Here is an 18031-nt window from a genome sequence, read left to right on the forward strand (position 1 = left end):
TACTTTGTTAGCCAGATATCAGAACATTGTTCTCTACACAGAATGCATCAGGCTGCTCGAGGTTGTTTGACGCCAAGTCTGGGGAAAGCTACCGAGATGTGAGTGCAGTTTGGTCAGTGGGGGCCAGAGTGAGCCGAGAGAGGGGGCGGGGGGTTTGATTGTGAAAGTGGCCCTGATATGAAAGACCCTGAAGTTCAAAGAGACCCCCCCGGCTACTGGGAGACGAACAGCCCAGCGACACGAAGGCAATAGAGGAAGGAGAGTTGAGGCTTCCAAAATTCCAACATGGAATTCCCCCCTCTGGTTCTCAATCCTCGTATTGGTCAGGAGCCAAAGATGAAACTTTGACCTGGACCACACTGTGAGTCAGCACCTCCGAAGTGTGTACAGTAAAACGAAATGAGAAAATCCCTGCTAGCGCTGCGCTGGCCGTCTGAACTTATTCCCCTGAGTTCAGCTTCAGCTCTTTAATGAAGTCAGCTTAATTTCTGGGAGGGAGCGCTTGCGTGCACTTTGGACCGTGAGGTGATGGTGTGACACACGCCGTCTTCTCACCTTTCGCGCTTAGTCATTAAGCCGCCGTGTTACTTGACCACCTAGTCGTGCAACGGCGCCCCGGTGGAAACACTGATTGTGCTGGGAGCGATTCCTGAGTGGCTGACTCGCCACGTCCGATACAATCGCTTTGACAAAAAAGAAAAATAAACGCAATGCAACAGGATCCAAGTGGCTTGGGAAAAATCTACCAATCATACACAAACGAGTCAATATAATAAGTTTATTTTTTCTTCTTTTTCCATATATTTTTTTTCCATATAAAAAGCGTCAGTAACTGACATCAGTCAGAAGTTTGAAAAAAAAAATTAAAAAAAGAAAATAAACGCCACCTCCTCTCAAACCACTTCTTTCAAATGTACCATTCCTTTATTGTCATGGCCCTCCTTCTCCTCTTCCTCGGGATGTCGCTAATTCATTGGTGTGATTCTTTTAATTCACCCTCAGAAGAATGCAGTACTTAACTTGTTTTTTTTTTTTAGTAAACAAACAGGAAAAAAACAAAACAGCAGAGGTTTCACATCTCTGTTTTTTTTTTGTTTTTGTTTTTTAAAGAAAAAGCTACTTTTGCACTGGTTAGACTTCCCCAGTGGGCAAAAAAAGCACAGCTACAACCTTCTGCAATCAATGGCCATCGACTGCAGTCGGCCCTTTGCGTGGGCGAGCCGGGCCCCCCCGAGCAAAACGGGAGCGCGGCAGCCCCGCCGAAAAAAAGCGTCTCTGCTCGCCAAAGAGCACTTTTTTTTTTTTATGTTTTCTAGAGAAAAACAGAAGAGGTATTCATTTAATGGTAAAAAAAAAAAAAAGAAATTCACAATCCAAAGCTTCCAAAGTGTTAGGGTGACCAGGCAGTTGGGATAAGCGGAAGACAGACAATGTGTGGTTAGGGCAACCGGAAGCAAATCCCTACTGGAAAAAAAAAAAAAAAACCTGGTTTCTAACTCTCTTTATGATTAGCTTTTTTTTCTTTTCTTTTTTTTTTTTACCCATTACCAGAAAAAAAAAAACAACATCATCGACAAGAACAAATGATAAACAGTTATCTCACAAAAAAAAACAGCTACAGCAGAAGCAAGAAGTCTTTCCTTCAAAGTGCCTTGCTTTTTTTTTGACACGTGAAATTCAAGAAACATTTTTTTTTCTCCATCATTTTGTGAAACATGCACTAAACATTCAGACCTCCGCCGTCGATTGAAAAAAGAAAAAAAAAACAGAAAGAAAAAAAAAAACAACGGAGCTCATCCACCAACGTGTGTACGGTAAAACTCAAAAACGGGCTCAGACAGTGTTCTTCGAGTTTTCTTTCGACACCCTTCCGGTTTCCACACGCGCACGCACTCACGCAGACACACACACACTTGCACGCACTCCTTGTATTAGCTTACATTTGACATTTAAGTTGTGAGGGTTGGGGGAGGGGCAGGGGGAGGTAATGCAGTGGATTTCCAATGGATAGGGGTAATCTAGGGGGATGTATAGGGATTGGGGGGCGGGGGGGGTGGAGAATGGGAGATCAATATGACCCCCACCGAGTATAACGAGATGGGAGCAGCAGCATGAGCACGCACATACGTGCGCTGTGCTGGATAGTTCAGGCACACGCCTGAAAGCAAAATAGCCCAACGCTAACCGATGACGCTGCGGTTTCCTCTGACGCCAAATCGACATCCACTTCCCTCCATACAAACACACAGGGGGAAAAAAAGTGATATTAAAGAAACTAAAGAAATGTGACAGTGATGAATCAAAGTGCAGAAGTTTTTTGTTTTCCAACAGCTGCACGGCTTTCCGGGTGAGGGGATTTTTTTTTTTTTTTTCCGACGACAGACGCTGCTGCGAGGTGAAATACTGAAATGTGGGGTCCCGGGTGCCTCTGGATTCAGTGCCGACTCTTCCGAGCGCTAACACACTCACACACACACACACCGCCCAGCCCCCCCCCCCATCCCCCATCCCCCCCAGCAGGGTAGGAGGGTGCTCCTCTCTTGGTCGCTTTTGGCACCGCGGGCAACAGGAATATCCACTTGCACTTTTGAGATGACAGTTCGTTCTTTCCTTGTTTTCTTTTGTTCAGATCCTCTTCTCCAAAAAAACAAAAACAAAAACAAAACAAACAAACAAAAAAGAAAAATCCAACAAGCTCTGTCAAAACCCGGATATTTTCACATCTTTTCCATGTTTTTGTTAAATGTGCCCCCTCCCACCCCCACATTTGATTTTTTTTCTTTCTTTCTAAATGTCTTAGAAGTCTTAAAGTGTCCCATAATGAACAAAATGTGACAGTAAAATGTCAACGATAAAAACGCCAGAAGCACTTTATGTCATGTAGCGGGTGATCGCTCTCAGAGCGTATAGCAGTTCTGCCTGCATTCTCGCTTCCATAAGAAGCAAATTTACGTGGACCTGCGGAGGAAAGCAGAGGCGGAAAAAAAGAGACTTAACAAACTGAACGCAAAAAACACAAAAGCCTGCAACACATCATACCGGCGGGGGTTGGGGTGGGGGGTCGGGAGCTCGTCTTACCTTCTCGGAGTGCTGAAACTGCCTCCAGAAACTTTCATACATTCGTTTGGTGGTTTTCTCAGGACTGCACACCATCGTCTTGATGTAGACCTTAAAGCTACGGTCCAGAAGCTGGTTAATCTCCCCGTAATCATAGTCGTCATACCTGCGGAGAACAACAGGGCGGGGCGACCGCGGGGTGAGCACAAAGAAGAGAAGCACGGCGCGAAAGCCGGGGAGCCGCGTGGCTTCGTGTGCGAGGGACGCACCTGATGCCGAACATGCAGTGGATGTAGTTCCAGATGGCCCTGCGCAGCATGCTGGTGTCCACGTCCTTGTGCGTCGCCATGGTGTTGTAGGTCAGGTTGTAGGCCATCTGGAACTTGTCGTCCAGCATCTGACCGACGTCGGGGTACAGCCTGTTGACCAGGGAGAAGCCGTGATCCTCCCAGCTGTAGTCCTACGAAGAACCAAAAGTAAGACGTTAATCAAAACGGGACTTGTAACGCCGATTTCTGCATTGAGTGGCCGGCCGCGCTCTCTACCTGCGCCCTGAAGGTGGGGACCGGCTCGCCCCTCCTGGAGAAGTCCTTGTAGCCGTAAGTGGGGTCCTCAAAGTGCCTGGAGATGTCGCGGGAGGGCACGGCCTCGTCCTCCTCCGCCGTCACCACCAGCATGCTCTCGGTCTTCTCCCGCTCGAAGCGCGTGGCCATCTCCTCCTGACTGGCCTCCTCGTCGTCGCGGCACTCCTGCAGCTGCTTCATGCGCTCCATCAGCACCTCCACCTCGCCGCACAAGTCCTGAGGAGGAGGAATGGACAGCCGGGGGATTAAGTACCGCTGGAAAAATTGCAGAGTATGGTCTGCATACGCGCAAAATTTGGAGTTTTCCCCGCATCGGGGGGAAAACGTTGGCTCCTCTTTCCCTTCGCCGCTCACCTGGTTGCCGAGCAGGTCGTCGTGGTGGTTGGCGTGGCCGTTGCCGTTGGCGATGTCGCAGACGCAGTAATGGCTGAGGGAGGGTGGCCGGAACGTGTGCCCGCCGTCGCATTGGAGCTCCGGCGTGATGCCGCAGCCGAACGTGAAGGAGGCGAGGGAGTGGTAGTGTGTGAGGAGGACGACGACATGGATGAGCTCGGCCAGGGACCAGCCGTGCGCTTCCGCCTTCAGGAGTTGCTGAGGAGAGACAGGAGGGAGCGACCGTGTGAGCCTCAGCGACAGGAAATTAAAAACACGAAAGTCGCCGGCTTCCTGTTCGTTTTCAATGTCACGCTTCGTTTCTAGCGAGGTGATGCACAAGCGCGCACCGAGCCAAACGGCCCCAAAACTCCGCTCTGGGCTCCACCCATGATCTCAGAAGGTTACACAACAGCCGACCGGTCCACCTCCATTGCCCAACATCTCACCTCGATGTGTTCCTTGGTGAGCAGCCAGGGTCGGTGGGCCAGGATTTTGTTGAGCTCCCCGAGCTGCTGCAGCTTTTGCGGGGCCTCGTCCAGGCCGTTCAACCACTTCGGGTCGCCCCCGACCTGCAGGAAGTCGTTGACGTGGAGGTTGACCAAATAGGAACACTGATGCCTAGCTGCCGCCTGCAGGATCAAAGAGCGAGAAGAAGGCATTGACCACGAGCGCTAAAACGCAACACTTTCAACCAAACGATCGGCCAGAGCAGGCGCGACAGGCGTACCATGATGCCGATGTAGTGTCGGTAGTGCAAAGGCAGGGGTCCGTCCATCTGCAGCAGGTAGTGCTGTGTGCGGAGGAAGCTCGTCAGGTAATGCGGGTGGAAGCCCATCACCACAGAGATGTTGTCGAGGCGGCCGAGCGCGACAAACGCATCCTCGAATATCGTCTGCGTCCGGGTGTCCACTTTGCTGATTTTTAAAATCTGAGAAAAAAAATAATAATTAGGTACTGAGTATGTTACTAAACATATAATATATATATATATATATATATATATATATATATATATATATATATATATATATATATATATATATATATATATATATATATATATTTAATTGGTTGAGTGGAAACAGATTGTGTCCAACCTCTTTCTCAGGGATAAATCTGCTTGGTCCGTTGCCCAGGGGTCGAGGGATTCTTACTCCCAAGTCCTGCCAGACAAAGAGAAGAAGAAAAAAAAAACATCCAGTTTAAATGCCGGAGGAAAATGTCAGCTCAGCACTTCTCAGTTCTCAGGCCAGTGATTGTCTCCTTCCAGCCAGCGAAAAAGAAAAAACAAGCAAAAGAAAAAAGAAAAAAGATTTTTATTATTTATTTATTTTTTTAAATAAAAAAATAAAAAAAATAAAATAAAAAAGTTGTCACTGCACGGAGACAATCACTGCAAATGTAGGGTTAGTGCGATGCTAAATTGTCGTTTCCTCAGTCGAACTAAACAACGGGTTTGTCGGAAATTAAGGGGGGGGGTTAAAATTAAGAAAATTTATTCAAAAACAACTACACTGTCGTTTAAAATACACGTCATTGTGGCGTCAAGTATCACAAGAAATTAAAATATAAAATAGTTCGGGTAGCGTTCGGCTACTTGTCGAGACATGTCCAACTTGCTCGCGGACCACCGTCCCGCAGCGCACAATGAAGCGGATGAATGAATGGCCAAGGAAGAAAGACGGTGGGGGGGCGGGAGAGAAGTAGAAAAAAAAAAAAAAACTAAGAATATTCGCAAATTAGACAATAAACTTGCACGTTCACACCTTCCTTATCGCTCGCGGAGGTGCTCTGACATCGACAGACACCGTGACAGAACAGACGGGACGCAATACGGGGCTCGAGCTGCACTGGGTCGTAAACAAGCTTTGCACAAAGGACTCGCTGCACTGCAGCTTGTTTGCTCTCAAGGAAGAGAGAGAGAGAGAGAGAGAGAAAAAAAAAAACAGGTCGCAGCAAAGCATTGGCTTTGTGACACCGCTGCCCCCCGAACACGCACGCGACACAGCTTTTGCGAACCTGTCCTGTCGGGAAAATGTGTTTTGTTTTGTTTTGTTTTGTTTTCCTTTTCTTCTTTCTCTTACCTTTTTCCTAAGCCGCTGACAATGGCTGCATATCTTGAAGAGGTTTGTCACCTCAAAAGAATTATTTTCCACGCTTTCCGACGGTGCCACCGCTTGCCTCATCCTGCGTCCTCGCCGAACGTCGCTTAGAAAAATTAAAAATTAAAAAAAAATAACGCGTATTCTGGGCTGGCTGTCTCCCTTCCTCTTTGTTCCTCTGAGCACTTGGCCAAAGTGCTCAGCAGTCAGCTGTTGCAGCCCTCTGGCAGAATACGGTCCTCTCCGGCTCATTCGCTCGGTAAATAAGTCGGGGCAGGAGTGACGGACGCGCCGGGCGGCCAATGGAGGCGCAGAACCTCACGCGGAGGCGGGGCGGAGCGCCTGTGGGCGGGGCCAAGGGCGAAGGGAAGAGAACGAGGGCAGGGGGTCCTAAACGTGAGCGGAGAGAACAATCCTCCCACTAAGAAAACATCATCACTTCTCCCCCTTTTGTTCCCTGCTGCAATAGATCACGGTCGCCCTTACAGCGGAGCTGTGGACTCTGCAACGGTAAACAAGGGCAAGCAAGCAGTCGACTCAACATGACTGATTGCACCTTGATTGCATCGTCCCCATCAGCAATTAAATCAATTATTGTGTTTTTTGGGGGTGAGCTAAAAAGCACCGCACAAGATAATTTGGTGTTTGTGGGTTGTTGTTTTTTTTTTTTTTTTGATGTGCAGCTGCATGCAATGCACCTTGCGCGACAAACACAAAAGCCAGCACGGCCAACGCCGCAACCCAAGACGGTCGGACACGTTCCGCCGTGCAAAGATCAGCATCTGCACACGGCGAGGTGGATGGCTGCAGGACCTGCTGCCGCTGCAGCCGCAGCGACGACGACGACGACAACAGCCCTTCAGTTAGTGGTTTTGCACCGCAGCCTATCAGACCACAGATAATGTCACGACTCCACCAATCAGCTCAGGCCGAACAAGTCCTTTAAAAGTCAGGAGGAAGGAGAGATAAGGAAGACAGCTCTTATGGCTTTGTTTACCACGACTTAACAATAACATGTTCTCTGGAACGGCCTGCAACTGGCCCATCGCAACGCGGCGGTTACAAAAGCTGTAATAACCTAGAATTATCAGCAAAAACAAAGCATTGTCGTGCACATGTATCACTCCCTGTGTAACATCCTATTTTGAAAGATCCACATTCGCCTGCTATTGTAGAAATGATTAAAAAGCAGAACTGGTGCCACTTGCTTCGGAAAAAATCTGATACAGAACAGGAAAAAAAAGTACAAAAGGAACATCTAGCAAGCAGTCCAAAGAAGAAGCACACTTCTTTGTGGCCTGTGCATCCACTGGCACACACGCTCGATTCTGTGCGACATGTTCCTGTGTGAGATTGCAAAAAAAAAAGACATTCTTTTTTTAGATTTTATTGAGCGTTGTTTATGTGGGAGGAAAAATGAGACAATAGCCTCACGGTGGTTTGAGGAGGTCTTAAGATTTGTCAGACATCATTACTGTTGTTACAATTACCCTTACGGCAACAGTTCTGGTAATAAAGTGATTCTAAGTGGAGTTATTATGGGTGGGCTGGTATAAAAAAGAAGGGAATAGCAAATCATGCTAATGATTGAGGGAAGAAAAAGCAAAGGAAGAAAAAAAATTCGGTCCCCCGTCCCTTCTTCTCCACGAAGAGCCTGCCAGGCGTGTTTGGCAACTAACTGCAAGTCCCCGGCACTGACAGCTGGGTAGCACAGTATTCAGCATGTTCATTGTGTGGACCTCGAGCCAACCTGCGCTCCACCTCCCGCCCCTGCCCCTCCCCGGTCCCTCTCCTGCTACGACCGGGGTGGGGTGCGGAGCAGCTGTAAACATGTTCCCAGGGCCAGAGTCAGCACTACCCCCGGGCCGCCGGGAGCCCCATGGCTCAGCAAAGCTGCAGAAGAGGCTGGTCAGCGTTAGGGCTTACGACAAACCAAACCTTTTCAAATAAAAGCGCTTAGGCTCGGGGATCCGGCCTCGCGGACACGGCCAAACACTATTGTCAGAGTGTACACTCGGGCTACTCTGTGCGGCTTTACTGTACTCGCATCGGTGACGTGCGCGCAAGCTCCAACCGCGTACTACTTTCGGGGTCGGAGTTGCGGATACGTTTGGGGTCCCTCGCGTTCGAACGGTCAACAAGTTGCAGCTTTTTTGGCTGGCACGAAGAGGGCGGTTTAAGCAAAAGCAAATGATGCTCGATAACAGATTTGGATAGCGTAGCTTAGCTCGGATTCAATACTACTTGGAAACAAGACATGCATATAAAGCTTTAGTGTCTGTATCTACAGGCGTGGGTGTCGAAATTGTCTGCACTGTGACACATCGAACGCAATTTAGAAAACAAAAACCACACGCTGCAGGTGTCGCCGTGGGTGTCTGCACAAACACCCTAACACATCTCCGTCTCCTAAATGTCACAGTGCAGGTGACGGTGCATTTTAAAGCCGAGATGCAAGAGATACTGGCTGCAAACCAAATAAGGCAATTTTCTGAAAATCAAGCAAAGCTGGAAACGCACGTTTAAGAATAACCAGGAACTCCCTAAGACAATTTCCCCCCCCCATGGAGCAATATTGCACGCTGTTGTGAGTCTAATCTTTTTTTTTTTCGACACTCGAGATGCAATCAACTCCTTTGTAATCATCGCTATCTGTGTTTCATTGTTGACGACATGCATAAAGAGACAGATCTTCTTTAAAAAATCTAGCCAAGTAATGTCAGAAACGTTTACAAGTGGGAAAACAATGAGATCTTGATTAAGACTGGTTTCAGATGACAATCTCTTTGAGCCCTATCGTTCAAAATGTGGCTCTCTGCATTCATAATGGCCGTTTTGAGGACAAGAGTTAGAACAACATCGGGAAGATATGGTATGATGGCAGCAGAGCCGCTTTAAAACGCCAGGAATCATCCCCTTGTTTGTACAGCGTGTGTCATCAGATAATTGATCTCATGGAGGAAAAGCCAATACAATGGGCCCACTTCCACTAGTCTCTTCTAATGGTAAGAAATAATACCCTGAAGGCTAATAATAGCTAATAGCATTTAACAAAAAGGATTTTTCACATAAAAACTTCCACAGCTATTAAAAGTTCATGTTAACTGCTCATTCCCAGACATAATATCTTCGCTAACAAGAGTGTTTTAAACTTGGCATACTTTGGATGTGCATTTGTAACTACATCTAAAAATAAGAGTTTTAGTCACTCAAAAGCTGTTTTGGTGCCAAACGACCTATTTTGATCTACTTTTCATACAAGAGCACAGGTTTTCTCTCAAGTTCTGATGCATTAGTTTATTTGAAATAACCTGAGAAAAACATAATCAGCATTTCGGGCAGATGACAGACATCGTGCTGTAAGTGTTGCATCCATTTATCCCCGAGGGTTGCCCTGTGTTTATTCCTCCTTTTATTTTTATGTCCCCTGCCTGTGTTTGTGTGAGTCGACTTAGTCATCAGGACTGCTCCACCTGGTGCCACTCTCCTCCTGAAGCCTCCAGGCCTGCACACCTGCCCCTTTTCAACTCATCATTCAGTACTCTACTGAATAAAAGGTCGCACCTTTTATTCAGTATAAAAGGTGCGACCAGTCCGCGCCTCTCGAGACTCTTGAGAGGTGTTGTGCTCAGTCAGAGAAACCTGTGCTTTTGATTTCATCTTGGTTTTTTTGTTTTCCCGTTGTGCCATGCAGTCATCTAAGCTTCAAAATAGCCTCATAGCCTTCTGGACATCTGGATTGGCTTCCTTAATCGTTTCCCCTTCAATATCAGTGTCAAACCCTTGAATCTTGCCTTCTGTCTCACCCTGAAACATTTGTTGTTGTTTTTTGTTGTTTTGGAGTTTGTTTTATTACAAGAAAGACTTTGGGTCAACTGAGTGTTGGAATTTCCCGCAACACGAACCCACCAAAGCACACCTGTCCCAATGCATGTTAATGGCACTATCTAATAAGGCAAACACAATGAGGAAATTCAGTGCACATTGTCACGACCAAGATCACCTGCTAAAGTTCAAACCAAACCCCAGAATGGGCAGGAAAGGGTTAACATTTGCCATTAACCACCCAAAAACCTGATTCCATTTTTGCTCAGTGATGCTATGTTGTGCTGGCTCTGACTCGGTTTTAGCAAAACATACCTAATAAAGTGGCCAGTGAGTGTCATATCCTCAAGAAATGGGGACAACAGAATACATGAGCAAATGCAAGTAAATCGGTGCTTTGTATTAATGATTTTAGTGTTCATACAAATTTGAAACCGAGAATGAATGCTTCTAAATGCTGGCCACCCTTTCTAATGTTGCAGCCAGAAAATTGTTTATTGGATTGTATAACTAAATGGCAACTTTATCACCCCTCAATCACGCCGAACATCACATGTGTTTCCACTGTGGGGACCAAAGCTGAAAACAAAAGTTGACAACAGCTTTAAACCAATAAGCTGGATTATCAAGGTTAGCCTTTGAAAGACTAAACTGTGCATTAGTTAACAGTGCTGTGTGGCTGCTGCATTTTCACATACAGAGACATGAGGCAACCACAAAAAGTAAAGAAGAAAAAAAAAACTTTGGGGATGTTCAACAAGTTGTGGAAGTCAAACGGACCAGTTCAGCGAGAGCCTATCAGCACACAGAGGAAGGGAAGCAGAAAACTCTCAAAGACTGACATAAGCCTAGCAACAGGACTCAACCAATCAGGAGGCAGAAAAACAGTCAGAGGAACCAATCTTGTCCTCTCTCTCTCTCTCTCTCTCTCTCTCTCTCTCTCTCACCCTGCCTCTCTTGTTACTCTGCACAAGAAAAAAAAAAGTTCGGAGGACACAGAACAAATGATTCTGGTCTGTTTCATCAAGAGTATTCGAGTATTACTGTTCAAGTCGCCCTGCCGTGACTTTTGTCTAAAGTTTAACTTTATTCCTTCAGAAGGTGGAATGTCTCCTTAGCTCCACAGGAAGTGCAAAACTACATTGTTAAACATAGCCCAGAGGCTCAGCGAGTCTCATCTGTGAAAAACAACTTCAGACTTCCCTTTCCCCGTGCACACAGGCTCAGCGGTGCCCGCGTTGAGCCGCCAAAGTGGTGGATCGGTGCGTTGTAACGCAACAGATATGCATATTCAAGGGTTTCTTTAAAACTTGGCAGAAGTCAAAGAGTGAAAACTGCAGACTTGGAAAGTCTCCCCCCACCCCCACCCCTCTCTTCAAACAAGGCACCCAGTTTGAGACTGTTCATATATCACTGGGCATTTAACCGAGCAGACAGGAGAATTAACCCTTACCTCACTAGAAACATACACTTTTTTTTTTTTTGAAGCGGGGGTGGCGGCAGGGGAGGGCGGGGGGGGTAATCTCACCGCTTCTCAAAGTGCTCAGAGCCTAAGAACCTGTCGATTGAAAGCTTTGAAGTCAGGAAGTGGCGAAGTTTAGGTTAGTTTTAGTCATTTTAGTCATTAATTTTATTTGCAGTGAAGTCCACAGAGCCTCAGCCGGGGTTTGTGGTCGAATTAACTGGGGGCAGGGTTGCTTTTGGAGCCTCTTTGAGAACACTTTGGTCCCATTTTCTTCCCTCCTCCCCAGTTGCTTCTTCTCTGATCTGTTGTGTATTCTGGCAGACTATCAGAGCGCAGCAGTTTCGCCGAGCGCCAGCTTTCCTGAGACCAGCAGGTCCTGTGCCGATGTGCAGCAACACTGGGAGGAAGCACCGTTCCCTGTATTCCATGAAACTCAGAGGAACTGCGAAGAGGTGGAGGGGCCTGAGGGGGGTACCAGTTAAAGGGGGCGGTTGCATCCGTGACAAAGGAAAGCGCAAAAGGCAAGCATATAAACCTATGACCTGTACAACTCATAGGTGTTACCGGCGTCGATTCGTAGGGGGTGGGAAAAAAAAAAGGCGGCGGCCTGCAACTCCGCTGTGCACGTGAGGAAGAGTGAGTTCCCGGGGATGTTATTCTAACAGGGTGAGGGCAGCTGTCACAATACAACCGGGTCCAACAGAGAAAGAAAAAAAAAAGGTTCCAAAGAAAAACAAAAAAACTACCAAACCCTGCTCTGCTATCTTTAGTCTGATTTGCCTCACCTGTGCTTTTCCACTCACAACTGTCTCCTTGTTTGTGTAAAAGGAAAAAAACAGGACATAAAATCATCCCTTTGCCGCTCTATGCCACCCTCACCCACACATTGTTTATGTGGTTTACCAACAGAAAACACGGGAGGCAGATTTTGCAGCCAGTCTAAAGGTGCAAAGTTCGGGTGGCAAAAAATCTCTCAAAGGAACTGAGGCGAATGTTTCAGATGCCGTTGACAACAATGCACGCGTGGGGTGGGCGGTGGGTGGTAATCTAGGTTGGCCTTATCTCCCGCAGCTTAAAGTAAACCAAAAAACATGAGACCGACAGAGCTGTCAATAGCTACACCGACATTCAAACTCCAGACGGCCTCGGACGAAAACAAAACCTGCGGTCCGACGCTGCCGAGTGAACCCTGGCATGCGCAGCAGGGATTTATTTTCTTTCGCTCTCTCTCTCTCTCTCTCTCTCTCTCTCTCTCTCTCTCTCTCTCTCTCCCTCTCTCTCTCCCTCTCTCGCTCTCTGCTGACTGACAAAAAAAATATGTGACTCATGTCATTGGGAACTCGGCCAGCAAGTTGTTTGGTCATCACCCTGTAATTCCTTGCGCACTGTAAACCCAACACAAAGGATCAGACTCTTCACCTGATGGCTCATTCCGCCCGCAGCGAGCCATCGTGCCAGCCTCATAATGGCAGCCTACCGCCAGCACGGACCCCACAGGCAATCACCGGCTCGATCGGTGGCCGACGAGCCGTTAAAACCAGACAAACAAAGTTTAATCATTTCCCCGCTGCCGCAAACAAACAAGTCAAAGAACTCTTTATGCGCGACAGAAAAGACGACGGGTTGGCAGTCCAGAGTGCAGGAGATCCAGCGTGCGCCCCGGCGGCTTAGACGGCAGACAAAAACAGGCCCCTTGATAAAGTCTGATGCAACAGCGTCTTCGGAGTGACAACAGGGAGCTGAGACTCTCTGATGCGCGCATTTCTGTTCACATCTGTTTGCAGACGCCCGTCGCGACTCCTGCGTTGCGTCCTTCTCGCGGCATTCGCTGCAAACGCCGCGAGCGAACGCGCCGCCGCCGCTCTCGGGGACGGGTGAGAGGGTAGCGCGGCCTGATTAGGCACCCTTGGAGCCATTTAGACCGTGTCCTATTACTTCATCAATAGGCAATGAGTCCCGGTGCTGAATGGCAGAACAAAATAGCCGGGCAGGACCTCATTTGGGGCGTGACGTCAAAGCCACTGCTCCGTGATGTTTAATCGCTGATGAAATGCCTGTTTGATGAGGAAACTCAATCGCCCGCATCTCTTGTGCATTCACGGGTAGCGTATACAATCTATTCAAAGATGGCCCTGCTTTGTAAGGGACCGGCCAACGAAGTTAATTAAAACAATAAGGCCAAGGCTGAGAATATAACAGCGCTCATTCTTCTGTGCAGTATCCGCTGACATTGGGGTTTACGGATCGCTGTAAAAACACAAACAGTGCACAAATGTGTCCGTAAAATTTTTGAATCGGCCATTGCAGCTGTGTGAAGTTCCATGCAGTGTGTGACTGGAGAAACTTTGTCCATAATATATGGAGTGTGTATATTTTCATACTTTAGGGGCCATACTGGAATTCTGTTTTAGAGCAGATAAACCAACAGCTGAATCTCTTCTCCACTCTAGCTTGGAGAAAGCGGACAAAAATATTCTGTGCTAAAAATGTTTTAGTCAAAGAAACTACTCATGAGAAGCTGATGAGGTGAGTCTGGTTTGCACAAAACAGTGCATATTCAACTTGTCCACTTCGTGGCTACTGTGAGGTGATGCAACGTGTGCTGGTTTCAACCCTCAACTCCCATCAGTTTAATCTTTTACTCTGCAGATTGAACCCTGATTCCAAAAATACACATCGACTCCAAAAACCTCCACTTACCAAGAATCAACAAGGCCACCGCAAGTCAATAGAGGTCTGAAAAACAACTTATTTCAATTCTGTCACACCAAACAGTATGGATTATGGATACTGAGCTCTTTTTTTGTTTGTTTGTTTATCTTGGATCGTTTGAATAAAGATCCAAGATAAGCTGCAAAAAAAAAAAAGTCATGACTAATACTCGCCGTGTGTAAACACGAAAGGGTACCAGCGTACACAAACTAAGCATACATGCACATGCATGTACATGCTCCTTTTGCGGGCGGACCGCCAACTCAGTTTCTCGTTTACAAAATTAGAAGCACACGGGATGCAGCAGGGAAATGTTTGGCTAGTACTTTGTGTTCTTGGGCCTCAAAAATAGAAATAAATAAAATATCACAGATTCAAATTTTTGCAATCATGTGTCATTGACTTTGATTAATCTTTCAAAGTTCATAACTTTAAATAATGTAATTCAAACAACCATCCTTCCTGCCGACTTGCACCAAATGCATGTTCAGTCGCAGGTCACAGCAGGAGCCACTTGGTGCTAATGCAAGTTCAGATCCATGCAGCTTCATCTGTTATTGCACCTTATTTGCACCTGTATGCAAATGCCTTGGCTTGTCAGTGTGAGCAAAGAGAAAATGCCTGCAGGAAAAAGTTCAAAGATGCAAAATATTTGGTTGTAAGCATTTGTTGTTGTGATGTGTTAAAAAAAAAAGAAAAAAAAAGAGTCATTTTTGTGAATCTTATCTCTTTTCAAATGCAGCAAACGCAGCAAGTTAATGTGTAGGGGTCGGCGGCCATGTTCTGTGTTGGCTTTTTTTGAAAAATTCAAATGACCTCATCGTGTGTGTGTGTGTGTGTGTGTGAGAGAGGCTCCAGTTTCATGCCACAGGTAGTGTTGGACATATTTGCTCTGCGGTTAATCAATTACAGGCTCGAAAAGAACAAACTGACGGCAGGAGACACTTCTGTACGATTTCGCTTGCGAATTCAAATCTGACGTATTTTACTGACGTGGAGATGTGCGAGTCATTCAGTCAAATCGTGCATCATATGAATTGCTGCCGTTAGATTCAAGTATAAGAAACTGTGATATTTTTTTTTTAGATATACATGTTGATTTGATTTGAATTAGACAAAGTCTTCAACAGACTGCAATGCAATGCATACACAAGACAACCACTTGGATACCAATTTGATGTTGGAGGACTAACATTAGCATTTATTCATGCAGTATCTGACAAAGACCTTTGGATAACTGGAACACTTTGCAACTGCAATTACTGTGCAGCGTATTTATAACAGTGCATGGAAGGGCTAACGCCATAGCTAAGTTTGTTTCCTTGTTTTTTTTACCTTCAATGTTTTTCCCAGTACAGTGTTCCCATGAATACAATGCCAAAATGAACTAATCTTGTTTACTTAGCAGCTAAAACAAGAACAAGGATTGTATCATCACATAAAGTTTATGTCTAGCGCTGTGAAAAATAAAGCAATGGTACAATGGCTTTGCAATAAAAGACAAGGACTATTTAACCTAGATGATTTTTGATAAGACTGACTTCATCAGTGATTACATCACACATAATGGACAGTGAGGTTAATAAGGGCATCTGCAGCGGACCAAAAAAAAAAAAAAAAAAAAAAGAAAGGTGGAAAGAGTAATGAGAGAAGAGTGATAAAAGGGACGAGGACAGAAGCAGAACATTATTTGATCAGTGTGCAGAGGGAAAGCGCCTCAGACCTTATCATGGATAAGTAAACAGCTTGCGCCGTCTGGAGTGACATCACTGTCCCTGGGAATCAATAACCAGACACTTCCTGTGGCTGGAACAGGAAAATCAATGACTCCGTACACTGGATTACCTATCTGTGCCCACTCACCTGAAGAGACAAACACACACACACGGCACACAACATGCGCACACACTGTAATGCAGAGTACATGGAGCATTAGCAGAAACAAACCCACTGTCACAGTTTTTTACCGAGGGGAGCCGCATTTGTGCGGCTTCACTGCAGAGTCAGCCCATTATGGGATTAGCGGCGGCCGCTGTGGCAGCCTACTGTTAAAATCTAACAGGGATAATGGCTCTGCCAAATCAGATTTCTATCATCTTTCACACAACAAAACACAAACTCAGACACAGATGTAGACCTTTAAAAAAGGGAGGGAGGAAACGAACCTCGTTGGTTGGCTAAGGTAGCAATTTCTGCTCAGCCATCTTGTCAAGAGCCCATCAAAGTTGTTTTTGGCCTTAAAACTGCATTAGATTTCATAGCACACTGGCTACCTTTCAATTTTAATGAAACCAGGAAAGCAACATTTGCTAGGGTGGCCATTTCCACAACATCAAAAAGGAGGACACTTTGCAGCGTTGCGTTTAATTGCAATACAAAAAGTGAGATAAACAAGTATTTAGCGCATTTTGTGTCTATTCGGGTACAATTCAATAAGTAGGACAAACAAGTGTCCAGATGACGGACACAGCTCTCAAAGACCGGACTGTCCGCCCTAAAGCCAGACGGATGGCCACCCCAGTTGCGACCTGAACCTTGAAGATGAGGAAGGAGAAGAAACACCGGAGGGAAATCTGTGCGAGCTCAAGCTTCTAGCAACTTTTGTTGAAACAATTGCATCAGTTTTATCAAACTAGGTCAGTATCTTTTTTGTTGAAAGAACAAAAGAGAAACACTGACGACATCTCACAGTGGACAACACTTGTTTTGCTCCACAAGTGATTGGGATTGACAAGAGTTCTGTCGCCGCATGGCTAAACTGACCAAAGCAAATCTTCTTCATTGCGATAAAGTGAAGATTCGTGTGAGATAAAGCTAAAGAATTAGCTAAATGTGGCATGTGTTATGCCATGTACAAAAAAAGCAAGTACCATGCTTGCACACATTAACAAGTCCTATTTACAACTCCCCTTCTTCGTCCAGTGGGACTTTATTTTATATTCTGCTCAATCGCCGTCCACTATGATGCAACAGAAGTGGATTCTGGGTTTAAAGGTTGTAAAAATAAATGAGTGGGGGCCTGAAACATTTTTAACCATGAAGAAATTTGGCAACAGTCAAAGAGATCCTTGTAAACTTTTTCACCCACAAACAAGAGTCTTGTCCGCGGTGTGAGCTTTAAGCACCATTGACAAAATTGCAGCTGGATAAGCTCACAGCATTCTTTAAGAGGACCGCGGGGGAGGAGTCGGCGGTGGGGTTGGGGAGGGGCGCACCTCAAGGCTTGTTTTCCTCGGTCGACGGCCGGGAGGAAAAGTTCAGCTCCGTGAGCACGCCTCTCTGTCTGACGGCCGCTGTTCCCCTGCCGGGGTGAGCAGCGCAGGGGCAGCCAGCTAGAACTGGCAGGGATCGGGGATAATGAGAGAGTGAGCGCAGCGCGGCTGCCCCGGTCACCTTTAGCATATAGGCGCACGAGAAGAAGTCAGAGAAGATTAAAAAAAAAAGGGAATCAAAAGGTGAGAAAACAAACGAAACCAAGAAAATCACACAGACAGAACGCAGTGAAATGTGCCAAAAAACAAAAACCTGAGAAAACCTGAGAGTTTCGTTCTCAGTTTCAAGTGCAGAAAGGAGAACAACAAAAAAAAACAAAGCTGAGAGTGCTAACTTCCGGGGGGGGGGTTCGGACTTGGATAAACATACCTTTGCTGAGTGAGTGTATTTTTGTTTCTACACAAAGCCGACTGGGTTTTGGTATCACGTACTGCACCGCGTGTGTTCCCCTGAAGGGAACAAACTGTGCGGTAAGCCACAGAGGGCCTTTCGGTACCGATTTCAGGCAGGTACAGCGAAACATGAAGAGTGAGTCAACTCGACAGCCTCCTCTGGCCCTCGCAGCAGGCACCCACCTTCTGCCTGTCAATCCACATCATTGTGAGAGTTCAGAGAGGGAGAGGCCTGTTACATCGGTG

General features: G+C 46.4%; 1 protein-coding gene across 2 annotated transcripts in view; it reads right to left on the bottom strand.

Annotated features, from left to right (window-relative positions):
* Positions 1 to 764: 764 nt before the first annotated feature.
* Positions 765 to 18031, bottom strand: part of sesn1 (sestrin 1) — a 49988-nt gene continuing 32721 nt past the window's right edge. The window contains exons 1-9 of one of the 2 annotated variants that reach the window (XM_076013605.1): positions 6101 to 6358; positions 5114 to 5179; positions 4744 to 4944; positions 4463 to 4645; positions 3996 to 4232; positions 3603 to 3857; positions 3327 to 3517; positions 3079 to 3223; positions 765 to 2958 (exon numbers count right to left, since the gene is read on the bottom strand). In XM_076013605.1, the coding sequence (XP_075869720.1) occupies positions 2872 to 2958; positions 3079 to 3223; positions 3327 to 3517; positions 3603 to 3857; positions 3996 to 4232; positions 4463 to 4645; positions 4744 to 4944; positions 5114 to 5179; positions 6101 to 6202 (1467 nt within the window). In that variant the 5' untranslated portion in view covers positions 6203 to 6358 and the 3' untranslated portion in view covers positions 765 to 2871. Of the gene's footprint in view, positions 2959 to 3078; positions 3224 to 3326; positions 3518 to 3602; positions 3858 to 3995; positions 4233 to 4462; positions 4646 to 4743; positions 4945 to 5113; positions 5180 to 6100; positions 6359 to 18031 lie in introns of those variants that run through there. The other variant, XM_076013604.1, reaches the window with a different exon arrangement.

This window comes from Nelusetta ayraudi, unplaced genomic scaffold, assembly GCF_046127955.1.
Source record: "Nelusetta ayraudi isolate G7.1 ecotype Tasmania unplaced genomic scaffold, CSIRO-AGI_Nayr_v1 ptg000151l, whole genome shotgun sequence".
Taxonomy (NCBI): Eukaryota; Metazoa; Chordata; class Actinopteri; order Tetraodontiformes; family Monacanthidae; genus Nelusetta; species Nelusetta ayraudi.